The 18,039-nt window shown below is 37.8% G+C and overlaps 1 protein-coding gene across 3 annotated transcripts in view; it reads right to left on the reverse strand.

Moving 5' to 3' along the window:
* Positions 1-4,377: 4,377 nt before the first annotated feature.
* The window catches only part of LOC124155510 (ornithine decarboxylase-like), a 35,825-nt gene continuing 22,163 nt past the window's right edge, over positions 4,378-18,039 (reverse strand). For all 3 annotated transcript variants that reach the window (XM_046529386.1, XM_046529387.1, XM_046529388.1), the window contains 5 exons: positions 16,850-17,022; positions 13,988-14,288; positions 13,315-13,668; positions 11,540-11,754; positions 4,378-5,819 (listed from right to left, as the gene is read on the reverse strand). In XM_046529386.1, coding sequence (XP_046385342.1) covers positions 5,429-5,819; positions 11,540-11,754; positions 13,315-13,668; positions 13,988-14,288; positions 16,850-17,022 — 1,434 coding nt within the window. In that variant the 3' untranslated portion in view covers positions 4,378-5,428. The remainder of the gene's footprint in view (positions 5,820-11,539; positions 11,755-13,314; positions 13,669-13,987; positions 14,289-16,849; positions 17,023-18,039) is intronic.

The following is an 18,039-nucleotide window of genomic DNA, read 5'->3' on the forward strand; positions in this document are numbered from 1 at the left end:
TAATCCTCATATTAGCGTCTGAAGATGATTTTTGGAAAATCAGGTCCTCAGCGTAATGGAAATTACTCGGCAAGACAGATATTGACTATTGACCAGGTATGTCATTCAAAAATACGCGTTTCTCTACGTTTGATAACCGATTACTATATGCAGTATATATGCCGCGGGATGCCCACTCATGGCAGTAAATTAAGCGCGCCCTCCGGAGCGAAAAACCCCCGCGCGATCTTTTCCATGTTCACCTCTGGGGTACCGACGTGACGGCGCGATGCTTACAAGAAAAGCGAACAGTAGCATTTTAAAAATACGTCACTAAGGGAGAAACTCCCCTGCCTGCCGCTTGTTTTTGGCCTAGGATTACAGATGACTGACTCACACTGAAAACCAAGGCCACTCAATTCGCCTTAGACTTGCGACCGGGGGAAGATAAGAAGTTTGTGTAAGAGGCGCACCCTCATTTCCGGCTGCAATTTCTGGGAAAAAAGGTGCGCCTCTTACACGCGCTTATACGGTAATTCATTTTCTTTGTATACGTTCAATTTGAGTGGCTTATTCGAATGTTGTGCCATAAAATTAATGGGGAACTTGCATGGGCCGTCGATAGCTCTAAAAACTGTTTTGAAGAAGTAAAATGAATATATTAGCTCCCAAAAATATCTTGTTTATCCATTCATCATCAAAATAATTTAAAAAATTGACTTTAAAATTGAGAAAAATTTCTCTGAGCCGACCACTGTGCGAAGACATCTGAGCGTTGCCGAGGCCAGGCGTGACGTCATAGGTGCCTAAACAACCATAGGGAGTTGGGAAATACGCTGAGCGCATGCTATAAAATTTGTTTTGAGGAATTATTTAGCTACTCATTGCTACTGTGCCACGATTATTACTTGGGGTATTAATAATGTAACATTGGGATGATGAAGTATAAGCGTTTCACTTTGTATGTTTTAGTTATCAGAAAAATGGATGATAACGCTGCCGCTCATTCGAATAATACACCTGAAATTCATCCACATCTACATAATACCCCGCAAGCAGCCTAAAAGGCATGTGGCAGGGGGTGTTAGGAGGCCGGCCTATTTTTATGACACCAAAAATTGATTCTACGACCCTCATGGAATTTGCTATGACAAATCATTGCTATACATCAGCGGCAAATCGAATTGTAAAAGAAACTTGTAATACTGGAGGATAACGACCGTAAGTTTAAGAGCTGTGCTGTTGAATCTGGCAACGCCGTATTTGCGGAGAAGGTACTCCTATCCGTCCCACGGTACGAATTCACAGCAAGTCTGCACTCAATCCATATGTGAGATCGCGAATTGGTTCCGCTGCCAACCCACACACACAAGCAACAACCTATTTCATTAATATACGTAAATCCATGAACGATGTACAAGCATATACAATAAAAATATAGTGGGAAATAGGCAAATACAACTATCAAAAACTGGAAGTTACTACCATTCTCATATTCATCACGTACAACTTACAATAACAGAGCTCGTTATGATGAAAACAACAATTTATTCACTTATTTAAAGCCTTAAATTAGCCCACTCAAGTGACTTCTCACTAATATTCGTTTAAGTAATAGAATAACCAACTTCACACAGTCTTGATTTTAATAGCTTGATTGTGAAAATTCATATCTACGGTGAACAACAGTGGTTAACGCGCCACTGACGATGTTTATTCTACTGTTAGAAATTTATCGATAGCGTAATAGCACTTTTTACAATTCAATCACGATGGAACACTGATAACTCTTGGCTGATATTTTTCAACTTTGTCAAACTTTGTGCATTACAACCACTGGCACTGTGATTATTAGCAGTAGCTTAACGGGATATGTCAAGTTGAAAATAACACTACCTATTTTGGCACCAAAAATGTTCCTAGATGTCTCCAATCAGCAAGCAAAAGTTGCATTGACTGGAATTCACCTCATAATTATACAAGAACAGGAAGTCCTAAACGACGAATTCTCCGGTACCTATGAATAAATGGATGAGGTTATTGTATATATAAGCATAGCACACATCAGTTAACATCAAAATTATTCTAATTACATACTTTAATGAATGATATGCTGTCGATAACATCAACTTACAATTAACGTATCCCCCTCCCAACGGCCGTGACTCAGACTCCTACAACGATGTTATTTAGGTATTATAAAATTTTTGGTTAAACTGCTCCAGTTTTATATTTTATGTCCTTACTCAGATATTAATATTATAAATAATACAAAATATGAGGGCTTCTGAGCTTCTATCGTCGGATATTTATCTTTAAATGGAAAATAATCAACACGTCTCGCAAACGAAGCTCTCACAACTGCTGGCAACTATTACAAACAATCACAACAATTGCTTCGTGTGATGTTCAGGCACCTTTGACGTCATCGAGGCTTTGTCGGCAGTGGCTTGGGGGGGGAAGGGAGTTTTTGGCACACTATAAAATTCGTTATATTTATCATTGAATATCTTGCGAAGAAAACCTCAGATTTACATGTGGTTTTCTTTGTTGAATTCAGAAAAATTTTCTGTCCACCTGCGAAATAAAAAAAAATTCATGCCAGTTACCCATTTATAAGTGTGAAGTGTTTACAATTATGTACTGTGGAAATATAGAAAAGGAAACACGTGGAGAAAAATTTTTAAAGTGAAAACTTCTTGTTGCACATTAGGCATTATTTTTCAGATAGGTAAAGACTCTGAACTCGCGTGACCGTCACCTTAAAATTGTCGCCGCCACCCTGTTAACGAAGGAGAGGGAAATAGGGAGAGAAAGTTTTGAATTTGCTCGTTCCTCATGCATGAATATATATTCTGAAGCAGAAAGGATCGCTACGTTTAGCATTGACAATAGTTAGTCGATTTTGTTCATAGCAATACATACATAGTTATAAAAAATATTTTCTTGAATTTCAGCTAGTAACTTGGCTTTTCCGAATTCATATTCCTGATCCAGTTAGTAGCATAGGCTTCGTGTACATTTATTAACATCAATCAACGTCCAAAATTTTTAAAATAAAAAGTTTTCACTTGCAAAAACTGCCTTATTTTTTAGATGTTGATAATAAAGGTAAATCGAATGATTTATTATTATTTACGAACATTTCCTGTTATTTAAGATTGCTTTCTGGGCTTACTGAGAGCTTTCGGCGCGGCCCCACGATTTTTTTTGTGATGACAACATGAGTGCAGGTACTCATATTCCTACAGCTCCATGTAAGACCTAGAAATATGAGTCTTGGAAAAAGGAATACAGGGCTTCCATGAATGCAGCTAGCACAAAATCGCATCCGTTTTACAAACGGGATTCTAATGGAAATAATAAGGCTGGTGTATCCTAACAGTGCAGACATTCTGGTGATTTTGCGTCAGATTTTATTTTTTATCACGGATGGACAATCAGGAGTCCGCTGTATATGAAAATGGGATGCATTTCAACTAATATTAAAATTGCCCTCTTAATTCTAGCAATAAATGAGTATTCAATGCAGATAAATGAGTCATATTATGATGATTAACTATTTACAATGGGTGAAATATTCTGTTGAGATAAACTTACAGAATTACTGGGGGATAAATTTGTACCAAATGAAGTATTTCAACAGAGAATCAAGCAGAAAAAGATGATAATCAAGAATGACAAGGAAAACTAGGCCAATTAGAAAGAAAACTTAACGAAATTCTCTGTATTTCTTGACTACCTGATTGAGATTCCCCAGTGTGTCAATGATGGGCGTAATACTTTTATTGTACCTATGAATCACATAATTACGTTGATGTTTTGAAACAAATTTTTTCAGTTTACAACAGATTGGAGGTAAATTTTGAAAAATGAAGTTAACCATGTGAAAATAAAAAACTGAAAGATAGAGTAAATACTTCCTAAACCTTAGCAAGGTATGACTTGCTACAAGATTGGTAAGCGACCAAGTCGGAATTCCACAAGGAGTACAGCCAGGTGGAAATAAAGATTAAGCATAAGCTACCCTGAAGAATGAGACTCAAAATATCCAAGCACTAGGGACTATGGTTATTCATTTTTGCTTTTCAACAAATCCCAACCCAGAAATATTTGTTTCAAATGGGTCGATTGAATACTCAAGGTTGGAACCCAGACTGATGGCAATAAAATTAAGGTACTGAAATTAAAAGCAGGAAAACCTGTTTCAGCCCCATTCACTCATTGAAAGTTAAGTTTTGCATAGAAAATAACAATTACATAGTTGATTTTCAATGTAGAAATCTTAATTACAAAAACTTCCATAACACAAGTTTTCTAGAATTTTATGAACTTAATTTAATTTCAAGGGTACATACCTGAAAGAGAAGGATAGGTAACTTCAAATAAAAGATTCAATTGTCTCTTCATATTTATTTAGGCATGGTTTCTACAGTTGTTTCTGCATGAATGAGTTTCAAGGTATTAAGAGCTGTGATCTCTAGCTCTGTGATGGCTACACAAATGATGTCACAGTGCAACCGTTTTCATTAACTCTTAAGTAACATGCTCATGGAATGTGACCGATTCCCATCTTAATCCAGTGATAACCCCTGAAAGAATACTCAAAAACAAATTAAAGGTCCCAACTTACCAGCACGACATAGTTAATATTATATACTCAAAACCAGTAATTAAATTCCTCTAGTTGAATCAAAGAATTTCATTCTTCCATAAAAATAATCAAGCAAAAATGTACCATCAACAATTAGGCACTGCAATCTTAACCTCAGTATTTGGAGCTTAAAACAGAAATAAGGCAGTCGTAATGAACTTCAGCATTAAAGCCCAATGAACACAAGTTAAAATGCTCTTCCAGTTGATATGTAAAAAGCATCCATGAAATATTGAATTCAATTTTTTCATTTTGTCCAAACTTTTAAATAAGAATTCATTTTCATGAAAATTACCAAACCAATTATAACAGTATGAACAATGAATAAGTGGCCTTAATAACATTACTCAGAAAAACTACACATGAGCCAATCATTGCTTAATACATTCCTCACCAATTTCCTTCAGATTTTATGAAACATGTATTTCTATGTCATGAGCAAATTTCACAAACAGTCATGTTCACAAAGAAATGTTATCTACAACCAGGTAACAGAGGTGATTTTCATCCTAATTAACAGTTATTCAGAACCCACTTTCAAAACCTAAATGATTTAAATGTTCTAAATCCTTTTATAAGACTGTTTTTCCCTATAAAAAACTTCAGATATTACATGAAAAATTTGAAAGAGCTAAAATTATTTGACATTGCATGTGCGCGTAATATACCCATTACCAATTTTCAAAATGAATCAAGTAATGTCCTTCCACCTTGACAATGTTTTTAAACTGAAAGTAATGTGTATCATGTAGGGAGCCAAAGCAAAAATCTGGCAAAATTTTGCAAATCATACTGTCAGTTAACCACTGGACTTACTTCAACTAACTGAATTGGCAGACCAGAAGAAGGGAGAGACAGGTGATGCAGGTGAACATGGTGTGATTCAAGCCCACCATCAGTGCCCACTACACCCCGTCCCAGCCCAACAACGCACGGCCCACCCTTTGCAGCTCTGTTCCCATTGATAGAATCATTCTCCCCTTGAGCAAGGGAATCATTCCCTACTTTCTCTAGAATTCCCTCAGGTTTCCATTCAGGATCTTGCTTTCCTCCTTTACCACAGAAGATCAGGTCACTTTCGCCATAAAATGATGGCCAGGCATTGCCCATTGTGGAATACAATGGGATATCAAGTACTTTCTCAAAGAGCTCACCAGTGATTGGCAACTTATTCTCGAGCATTTGTCTGCAACAGAGAAAGGATAATAAAATTATTTCAATGGTTTACAATGATGAATCAAAACTACCTTACTAGTCAATGGAAATGCCTCTCTCAAGGAATGGCTTGGTAACAAACTTAACAATAAGAAATTAGAAATTGGCAACAGTAAATCCCCCTTTATGTAGTCCTGTAGTTTGTGCTTACTGACTTTTAACACAAGAAGATAAGGAAGTGCCAATGGGGAACATGCATGAAATTTGTTCATCATGCTGGTGTCTCATTGAATAAACTATTTTCTCTAGAGTCCAAATATATAAGCCAAAACTCTCCTAGTACTCCACAAACGTCAGTAAATGCTAATTAAAAGTGCTTGAATATCACTTGAAATCACGTGACCTGAAACGCCTTCTGACGTCATCGCACAGTGCACCATTCACTTCGCTAAGGCCGTTTTCCAATTCGCAATTATTCACCCTTCGTGCACTTTTCGATCGTCAACTTACGGATGTGACGACAGCAAGGGTGGATCCAATCGGCGAGGGCGCAAGGGAACGAAGGGTAAGTGAGCAAGGGAGCGCGGATGCTCCCTCACTACCTTCCCCTCGTAGGAAGTGGACGTCAAAATGGCGGCAATGGAAAACTCGGAAATCTTGAACTGGAGTTGTAATTTTTTGTTTATTATGTGAAGAGAGAGCGTCCAATCCAGAAAAGTCAAAATACTAAGCAGTCTAAATTACAAACGTAAATAAACCGAGTAGTAGGGTGAAATTAATTCTTAAATCAACCACAAGATGTCCTAACTCGACCCTGCACTTCACATTTCGTTACTGCCAATAGTTTGCATTATTTCCGTTCACACTTTATGGCGCCAGTAGAGCATTTGTAAGGGAACAGGGTGCAAGGGAGAAAGGGAGCGAGGGAATGAGTACATACTACGTGGATTGGAAAACGGCCTAAGAGAGCTGAGCGGTAGAGCCTTGATTGCAAGATACAGTAGACTCTCGTTAATACGAAGAACATTATTACGAAGCAAATCCTTGGTCCTGACGAAAAGGCCCATCCCAGCTGTAGTAAAAGAAACGTTATTACGTAATTTTCATTTTTACGAAATTACCGTCCTAGTAATATCAGTCCCAGTCCTGGCAGTTACAAAATGAACTTTATCACAAAGTTCCACGCATAAGCAACGGCATTTAGGTGATTATTCACTACGATAAGTTTTTAATAATCGTGCCACGTTTAAGTTCTTCACGTGTACTGTGCCCAAGAGAGTCAATTATGGTTCTTTGTTCAGTTTACATGCAACATCATATAGTAAGCTTCATTGCTGTGGAGTCATGGCGACCCACTCGTAACTGCTCGTAAATTGGACGTGCAGTCTTCCTCCGCACATTCCATTTACAAAATTTCAGATATACGAGCCTTCAACCATGGTTTACAGCCAATCACTGGTTGAAATTATGGACATGTGAATTATGAACATTGCATGACATTTAAGTGAAAGTTCGGGTTATCCGTGTTTTCCAATTATTCGTGCCGTCTCTCCCCATCATTAGCCCGTAAAATCTGGAGTGTACTGTACTTCATATTGCAAATGTGCAATTATTGCCATGGCTTTGCATGCAGTTGAATATGGCCTAAGGAGATTTCGTCACACACTGGCATGTTTAAGCCGTGACTAGCCAAGGTCATACTGGAGAAGAAGGGAATAGTACAATTAAAGGCAGCAAGGGAAGTGGAAGTAGAGATACCATGAGTCAAAGCCAGGCACTCACCGCCTGCGTAATCAATTTGCCGAATCCGTGGTTTACTATAATCGGTGCTGTGCGATGGTGTGATCTCGCACCCATTGCCTTCACGGGAGTTGCGAGCTCCTTTTTTCCAAGCACCGCAGTGTGCAATTGCACTCAGTGATCACGAATACGCGATTCACAGCAGTTGCATGTTAGGGAACTTGCACGAGATGTGACTATGCGGCGTGGTGCATGACAGTGTTGTTTCTGGCGTTGCGCAGTGGTTTCAAAGCATTCGCACAAACCATTTTTCTGAGTCTGTGAACTCGCAGCTATGGATACGTGGTTTACAGAAACCAGGTATTACACGGAGCAGTTGGAATGGTTGTCACGTTATGACCACTAAAAAGATCACGAGAAAACTCTTAATGATTCTGGAAAGCAACCTAAAATAGCAGAAAATGTGCGTAAATAATAACTGATTGTTTAATTTAGGTAAATGATGAAAATTACAAGAAATTAAAGTGAACATTTGGATTATTCATGTTTTCCGATTGTTCGTGTCACTCCTCCTCGTCATTGGCCCATATACAGTGGTACTTGGTTTGTACATTCTTCCTTAGTACATTTTCCTCCTAAGTACGGCGATTTCTCTCGGTCCCAGGACCATTCGAACAAAGTAGGTAAAAATATTTGGTTAGTACATTATAAAAAGTTGCACTTTCCTGGTTAGTATGCTCAATTGCTTGCCATGATGCAACCTGCAATTCCTTCTCCAGTATCTCCTTAAGGGTTGAAAACCTCCAAATTCATGATTTAATTTATTATTATCAGCCACTGACATTCTCACATTCATTCCACATCTCTCTTTCAAAGACTGTGATTTATCCAAATGCATTTCTCAATTCTTGTGACATCATGAATAATAAAATGCGGCCATTTTTCGGGAATGTCTGACTATGCAAAACTGTAGGCAATGAGAAGCCCCAATTTTCCCCACCCCAAGCTCCTCACCTTCTGTTGCCTTTGGAGTTCCATACTCCGCACAAATTTTGCGAGCGGGCAGTTATTGCTACTGCACGAGTTATCATAGCCAGGTTAATTAACCTTTTCTCTACTATACACGTATATATACATGTGGACGTTTCCTGACCCGGGAGACGATGGGTGTACATTTACGTGTGAGAATTTCCTGGCCAGGACCACGAAAGCTGTATATATAAGTTTTCTAGCTCTCCCCCTTTTAGGGCAATCGCAGGTTTACCTCGTCTTTGTCTCGGGACCTAACCCTGTGGGGTTTAGGATTTACCCTCGGAATCCGGGAGCAGGTACCAGGACCCCTCGCCTTTTATTACCCCTCTTAGTGGTAAGGGACAGCGGTCGTACAATTGTTTATCCAGTCAGTTTTCAAAATAAATATTAGTTCACTTCTCATAAAAAATAAACTAAGAATTGAATTATTTGTCTTTTGAGCTGCGTTTAAAATTTTTAAACGAAATTCTACGATAAATATTTACTTATATCTCGAGTTATGTATAAACATCAACATGAAAATCGTTGCTGCATTAAATGCATTAATATTGACCTTAGAACTTCCTTTAAAATTTGACAATGCTCAGAAAAAAATGAGGAATTCAATTCAAAGTCTGAAATTTACGTGCAAGCAACAATTAAGCATTTGCTAAATACGTATAAGCAATACATGCAAGTTGACCACGAACCAATGCCGCATGTATGGTCGCAAACCCGGAAAGGAGGGAGCACAACTACTCTAGAAGTCCGAGATAATGCGGAGTCCCAGTGGGGAGGGGTCGAAAAACGTTCCGCAAGACCCTTCTTAACGAATGTCCTCCAAAAATGCTCCGTATCACGAGAAAGAAGAGTCTCTTGGGGCTCAGTACAGTAGTCATGCTAAGAGGAAAACTCCGCCGTCTCAAAAGGGTTAAATTACAATTGAAATGGAGAGAAAATGAATAGTGAAGCAGATTACAACTTTAAAAGATTGAAATTCTCGAGGAAGTGGACCGAAATCCGCTCTTAAAGCGAGTGGAATTAGCGCGAAGATTAAACATTCCTGCATCCACATTAAGCAAGATTGTAAGAAACCGCGAAAAAATCCTAAATCAAAAGCGAAAATGCATTCGTGATGGGAAATTTCCAGAATTGGAAGATGTTGTTCTTAAATGGTGCAAATAAGTGCGAAGTTCGAATGTGCCGTTCAATGGTTCCATTATTAAAGAAAAGGCAACACATTTGGCTGTGAAAATGGGCATTAAAAATTTCCATGCCTACAATGGCTGGATCGATGGTTTTAAAAAGAGACATGGATTAGTTTATACATGTGTGTGAGGTGTGGCAGCCAGTGTTAACCTTGATGTTGTTGAAACTTTGAAAAATAGAAGCCTGCCAAAGTTACTAGAAGGTGACAGCCCCGATGATATTTACAAGGCCAATTAAAGTGCTGTACTTATTACTTTATTACCAGATCGAACGTACACATTTAAAGGAGAAAAATGCCACAGTGGAAAATTAAACAAAGAGAAGCTGACAGTTTTGTTGAGCCACAATGAGAGTGGGACTGACAATATGATGCCCCCACTTATTGGAAAATCAAAACACCCAAGGAGTTTCAAGAACGTTCGAACTTTCCCCTGTCAGCACATAGCTAACACTTGAACACAACGCTAGCGTGGATGACAACCTCTATTTTTGAAACCTTTTTGCGTGGGTTTGATGCCAAACTGGGAGGAAATAATAGAAAGATTTTACTTTTTATCAATCAATGCGCTTCTCATTCCATCGATACCAGTTACCTAAGGAACATTCGGGTGGAATTCTTTCCAGCAAACACAACGAGTCACCTTGAGCCCCTTGATCAAGGCATCATCCAGTGTTTCAAGCTAAAATACAGAAAATTACTTGTGCAAAAGAGGCTGACAAACCTTCAATCAGCTGAGTGGAAGATAGATGTTATTCATGGTAAAATAGTTCTCGGATTATAGGCCAATGTATGTGATGCAAAAAAGTTTTAGCCAATGTTTCAGTTCATTTTAAACATATCATCAATAAATATGTGCAAAGCTAAGCCCTGATGATAGTTTAAAATAAACTGAAACGTAGGCTAAAACCTTTTTTGCATCACATACCTATACTCTATTGACCTATACTCTGAGAACTATTTTACCATGAGTTAAACGAGGTCAAAATAAGAAGAAAAAAAAATTGATGTTATTCATGCCATGCACTTTGTCAAATGTGCATGGGATTCCGTAACCAAAGAAAACATCACCAGTTGCTTTAAAGCTGCTGGATTTAATGGTATTCCATTAAACATTGTGATTTTTATTCACATGGTATTGTTTTTCAATGTAGGGCTCATTTTCTTGATTTTAAATGTGAAAAGAGTTCAGGAAGGTGATCCTACGAGAACTACCGATAGTAATTGTAATTATGACGACTTTTCCACAGATTGCAATTACCCCAACTGCTACTATTTACTTTCCTCGTTAGCACGTTTTCCTGGTTAGTACGTTCATTTTTTGTGGTCCCTTCAGAAACGTACTAAACAATTTCTACTGTAATCAGAAGTGTTCTGTATATTTTTTAAAGGTCTTCTAGTTTCCATTCAAATGTATTGTGTACATTAAAAGGTATTTAAAATACTACTTAGAAGTTTATTTTCAAATACCCACGTCTAAGGTATTTTTCATATCAAATATATTTGGAACTGTATTTTGTACTTTAAATACTCCTCTATCTGTATTTTGCCCAGCCCTCCATACGAGTAGCACAGTTTTCAATTGATTCAAACCCGGATTCCTCAATTTCTGGTTGAGTGCTTTAGCCAGTCAAGCAACTGAGGCATCTTTCTTTCCTGTGGAAATATAAGGACTAGCGATGGATCGGTTAATTTCATTACTACCATAATTTGATCAGCTCTAAATAAGCACTTCTAGTCCCTGTAAAAACAAAAATTTGACTAAAAATAGCACTCAAGAAATCATTCCTTACTTGACAGCTTCAGAAGACACCGTCAGAACATTTGGGACAGGAAACCCATTGAAGGGACCAGCTGACACGAGGGTATATGCGCCCATATCCTCAAAAACAATCCAATCACCAACTGTTAGGCGTGGTAGAAGTGCCTCTTCACAAACGCAATCCAGGCCATCACATGTAGGTCCCCAAATAGAGCTTAGGATTAACTTGCTGCCACTGTTTACCGGCTTCCATGCAAAAGAAATATACTACTTTAGTATCAATTTTTCATAGGAATATAACAGAAAAGACTATTACTTGACAGGTGAAAAGTTTAGCTAATAATTCATACAACAAAATGAGAAGTTTGAAGGTTTTCGACAAAATAATTACTGTTTTCTTTCCAAGATCATATCTTCCAATTTTAATAAATTAATCTGAATGCAAACTAGATATTAACTATAAAATTAACTAAATACAATGTTGACCTGATTGAATAACAAAATATTAACTAGAATTGTGGAAAATATTCTCGATTTCATCAGTCAAATGAAAATTTATTTATTCATTTTAGTTTATCCACCAATCATCATCAATAACAGGACAAACCATAAATGTACCCAGTATTACTACTGTTTAAAGAAAAATTAAAAGTTCAGAAACCATTATTTACAGCAGGCCTTCACATAGTTGATATATTTTGACCTTGGTCCAAATATGTCTATTATACCTCTAATAGTATAAACTTTCTATTTATGCTTGTTTTGTCTTCATGTAAGTATTTGTGACAGAGATAAAAGCTTTTAAATTCGCATCACTTTCATTTTGAAACAGACAGAGCTCTGTGGGAAACTTGAGCTTCCAAGGGTTCCATAGGTAATAAGGTATGGGAATTGCATGTTTGAGGAATATAACTTCGCAGAAGAAATGAAAAACATGCTGTTCCTAATTCCTTACTATTTAATAAACACACAAGCATATTCCATGTTAGCACGTTAACCACTACATAAACATCCAAAAGGAAATTGGAAAAAGCATTGAACTTGGTGATGTTTAAATAAATATTGTGGAATTATCGCAAAGTGTACTATTTATCCCATCACACCATCATTCAACAAAATAGAACCTGTAAATGTATGAGTAATAGCACTGTAGATGTTCGCGATAAAGCATCATTTAAATACTTCACTACCACCATTGTGCTGAGGCCTCCTGTCCCCTGTTGATGCTGCCGATGCCGAAATCATGCCGCAATGGCAGACATAGAGCCCTCAGAATGACAGCAGTGACATAACACCTACACAAATTGACCACACCTCCTTACTAAGGCCAAAAAAGTGCCATTGGATTTTTATTAAATTTGATAACTTTTATCTCAGGAATGAAGCATTATTTAGCCCCCAGGTATTTTGCATTGTGCAAGATTTGTTATCCCCCATCACCCCTAATATTTAATCTGAAAGTTTTTCATTGAAATTCGCACAGACTGCTCTGTAGGTACTGTATGCCAGGATGATTTATTCCGTGGCTGAGCACAGAAAATCACTAACTTGTAACGTCAATGTGAGTCAAATAAAAATCATTAAAAAAAGGCCCTCAGCTAGCCACTGTGCAGCAGTTCTTTTGATTAGCTTGCCATGGCATAAATTTTCCCTTGAGCAATGGATAAGATTTCCTGACTTCTTCCAGGCCCATTTCAACTCCCCTGGCTTTTCCCTTTCAGGTAAAAACTCAAATCTAAAATTATTAAATGGCCATGAACTAAATTTCTTGAAATAAATTTAGAGAAAAGGACTTAAGCTGATTACCTTCAATGGAATAGGAGTCACATGAGCATGGTCATAGAGTAAGTTTCCAAAACTACCATAAACACCATCATTAATGTAATACATGATGGATGGCTGCTGTTTGGTTATTTTTTCTCCTTCTTTACCAGCAACTTCATTCTTCTCAGGTAGACTGTTCCTTGAGGAACTCAAACTCTCAGCAACACTGGGTGGCAAAATAGATGGAGATTGTGGAGGGGGTTCCCTCAAAGAGTGGATATGAGTTGCCAAGGTATATGCTGAGGCGACAAAAAATCGCCCAGGTTCAGCAATCACATGAACCCCACAACCGTCAGGAAAAAACTCATCCAGAGCTCCATTCACCACATCAGCTATCTGTAATTTGATTTTCAAGCAATCAGTGAGAAACAACACGACGTAACGTTAAATCATCCTTATTACCAGAGCTTATTAGTTCTAATAATGAATAATGACCATTCCTATGAAAAATAATGTAGGAGCTAAGATACTATCCATATTTAAAAAATGGTCATCTAACCATTCTCTAATCTCAAATTCCATTGCACCCAGCATATACTGGCAGCCAACATAGCTATAACATAGCATAAAGACTATGCACTAACACTTAAACTATGTAAGGTAAACAATAAGAATAGAATGCAACTAGATATTAAAAATAGAATATGTTACTCACATCATCAATAGATGAACCCTTATTTCCAGGAAATCCACCCCCAATATCTAGAAGTGTTAACTTCATGCCCAAAGTGGACTCTGCATGATCAAAGAGAGCACGGGCCCTTGCTATGGCACGGCGGAAAACAGGAGGATCACCACATCCAGATCCCACATGGAATGATATTCCTTCCACATGGAGCCCAAGAGATTTAGCCAAAGCCAGAAGTCTTGGGGCTTCCATTGTTGCCTCACAACCAAATTTCATTCCCAAAGGGCATTGCGCAACTTCTGAATCACATCGAATACGAAGAACCACCCTAAAATAGCAGAGTGACAAAGTCAAAAAATGTTATGGAAAACAGGACTGTACTACAGAGGAAAAAGGTACTTCCAAACTGCTCTAAATTAATTATTGCCAAATATCATACCATACACCTTTAGTGCTAGAGATGATTAATAGTTGAACAACCAAATAGATGGTAAAAATAATGTATAAACGCGTGTAAGAGACACACCCCTACTTTGAGTATTGGAGCATTAGAAAAAAATTTGTGGTATTTTTATCCTATCGCGTGGTGTTGCATACTTATGTCTGGACTTCCAACAGTTATCAAAATTTCCACTTTCAATGCTAAAAATTTGAAGGAATTTTTCAGCAACATTTACATTATATACATGGGGCTTGGAGAAAGTAGATATTCACTTGTAATCTTAACCTTATGATGCTAGGGATGGTAGGAATCAATACCTTGGATCCAAAAGTCCACGGATAATGCCTTTCACCATATACTTCGGATCCAAATTCGTTGAAGAAATTGAATCTGAATCAGAAATTTGAAATCAGTGCTTTCATGAATGCAACGTCCCATAAGAGGGAGTAGAAAGAGTTCCGATCCTTTCTTTGCACACACCACTGCGACACTTGTCCTACTCTAGAACAATTTTGTTTAAAAGCTCTCGTAGGAGTATTGCAATAGAATTTCAGCCGTGGAAAATTTTAAGGCAAAACACAACAGGCACATAGCGTGAATCTTACTAAGAGGTTGAACAACAATCAGGGGAACCTCAGCGCCGTAAGATAATAACCATGGCGTAGATTTCATAAAACCACCCTCAGCCCTCCATCAGCCCATGCCTCCAAGGTATTTTTCCTTACCGAGACCACATCAACCATAAATCATTAGCTTCAAAGGAAAATATCAAGTTACATGGGAACAATATAAATGTGTTTCATTCTCACCCCATCTCACCAACTGACCTCTTTTGGTCTACCAGCTACAATTCCCCCAGTTTCTGGAGGATAAATGATAGGAGAGTCACTTACTGAGCCTGAGCTTTCAGCAATTATATGATATACAGGACGTTCAAAAAAGAGTGAGACCTAACACAATGCATCTTTGACAGTCTTTTAAGTTTTTTAAGCTGTGATTGACTGACACAAAGCTTTATAGTTACAACAAGGCTACTAAGTATTAAAAATAATTCACATACGGGTGTATGCTGCATGTCGTACTGGAGATTGCCCCGACGTTTTGAGACCGACTGCTAGTCACTTTTTCAAGGGAATTCTCTTGAAATAGTGACCAGCAGTTGGTCGCGAAATGTCGGGGCAATCTCCAGTACGACACGCGGCATACACCCGTATGTGACTTATTTTTAATCATCACGAGCCGCGAAAGCTTCAATCAAGAAAGGCTATTAATATTCGACATAGTCCAAACAGCACAATTTTGGAAGAAACAAGGAGCTTGCCCGGCTTTGCTTTGAGGGCAACGATGTCACATGCAAGATCGGACCAGTTCGTCCCTTGCTCCTTCACTCGTAGTCTTATTGCTTGTAAGATGGAGGGAACATGCTCCTTCCCCTCTACCTCTCCTTCAGCGCTCTTCACTTACAAGCATTTCCGATTTCTTCTATCTGCCATTTAGTCCAACAATGTACACACTCGTTTGATCTTTTTAAATCGCAGGTTTTAACACCAATATAATTTTCAATTGAAATAATCCTCATATTAGCGTCTGAAGATGATTTTTGAAAAATCAGGCCCATAATGGAAATTACTCGACAAGACAGATGTTTACTATTAACCAGGTATTGCCCTCCAAAATTACGTTTCTCTAAGATATGTGATTACTATTTGCAGTAGAAATGTCACCGGATACCCAGACATAGCAGTAAATTTAGCATTCCCTTCGGAGAAAAAATCTTGCCCAATCTTCTCTGTTCACCTCTGAGGTACCGATGCGACGGCACAATGCTTATGAGTAAGGAATGGAAACAGGAGCATTGTAAAAATATGTCACTAATAGAGAAACTCTCCTGCCTCCCACTTGTATCAGATGACCAACCCATGCTGAAAACCAAGGCCACTCAGTTCCCCTTGGGCTCGCGACCAGGGAAGGGGGGTGAGGGAAGATAGGAAATGTGTACAAGACGCACCCCAATTTTTTGCTGCAATTTCTTGGAATAAATTGAGTCTCTTACACGTGTTTACACGGTAAAACTTGATAAAAGCTTGCAGGTTGATTTTATCTGGATCAATTACTCAAGTATTTACAGTACAAGCAGTCTTGGCAAAAATTTTCATTGCCATTCGAGGAAAATATGATGATCATCAAGGGAACCCAGATTTTCGAGAGCCAGCACACTTAGGTCAGTTCAGTTTAACAATATTAATGCCATCCATACAACAAAGACTACAAACTATGTTAAATATTTCCACATGCAGTGTATTACAATCATTAAATTAAACATCATTGATCATATCTGTACATTATCATGGCTCATAAAAATTCAGAGCCTGTAATGAACACTGGCCAAAAAAGATACACAAGATTTGCAGAGTGAATAACAAATGATGAAACAAGTTGCAGGTTACCTTGCTGTAGAGTAAAGTGTTCTGATCTTGTGCAGTTCAACTTCATTATCAAAGGTCATCAACTGCACACCTAATGAAGCAGCATGTCTGATGTGAGAGGCTGGCTTTGCTGGGTTGGCAAAAATGATACGATTTGAATCAACACCCATCTTCAACACCTGGGTCATTTCAACCTGAGCCAGAAAAAAAAACTAAATTAATAATATGCTCGTATTAACCAACAGTAAAGCACCCATGGAAAATAATAGACAAGTGGGCATGCTATATTAACTGGTATAAAAAATAACCCACTAGATCATTAGAAATAATTTCTCACACCATGCAAACAAATAATGTTCACATACAAACGAGGCCACCAATATTGTTTAATTCTGGCTGATACCACGACATTATATTAAATTAACACACCACACACATACATTTCATGGGTTTCAGGACAATAAATAACAGGAAAATTTTAGCTGTAATGAGAAAAATGCAAATTTACACAGCTATTCATAGTACCAAAAGCATGAAAAAATCAAAACACTTTCACTTTATATGGACAATCTTTCTATTAATGTACATAGCATAACTCCCAAGTTATTATTTCTCACATCCAGCTCAATTGTTGGGCAAACTCCAACCATGTCCATTACTGATAAAATTGCTTCTTGGTTTGCAACCAAAAGAGAGGTTTAAGCAGCAATATGGCAGAATTAAAGTGCCATTAAGATGCTACTCTTAAAACTAAATACATTTCAATAACGCTATAGCCATAAAGATATAGAATATGTACATATATTTTAACAAGAAATTGAGAATACCATTCGGATCTACACCAATTACTCAGTGCATTATTAACCAACAGTGGCATTTCTACCAATTAGTTCAATCCCCCAATTTGTCCTTCTGCTCTCTCATATATTCTTAAATTTCTACCTTTCCAATCTCAAAAAACTTGCATTTCAATTAAATGAGTGCCAAAGATGCAGGGAAAACCCTGAACAAAATGTAGAAGCTAAGTTCCTAAGTATAAGAAAATTACCAAGATTAGCTTCTCCACCTTTTTTTGATTACCCAAATTAGCTCCCTCCTCCTCTACAATGGATAATTAGCACCCTAATGTTGTTACACATCAGACCACAATCGAATTTAGATTGTGATCAAGGCTACCCCGAACACAGTGAAATACAAAATATGTTCTAAAC

This window comes from Ischnura elegans, chromosome 3 (assembly GCF_921293095.1).
Source record: "Ischnura elegans chromosome 3, ioIscEleg1.1, whole genome shotgun sequence".
In the NCBI taxonomy this organism is placed as follows: domain Eukaryota; kingdom Metazoa; phylum Arthropoda; class Insecta; order Odonata; family Coenagrionidae; genus Ischnura; species Ischnura elegans.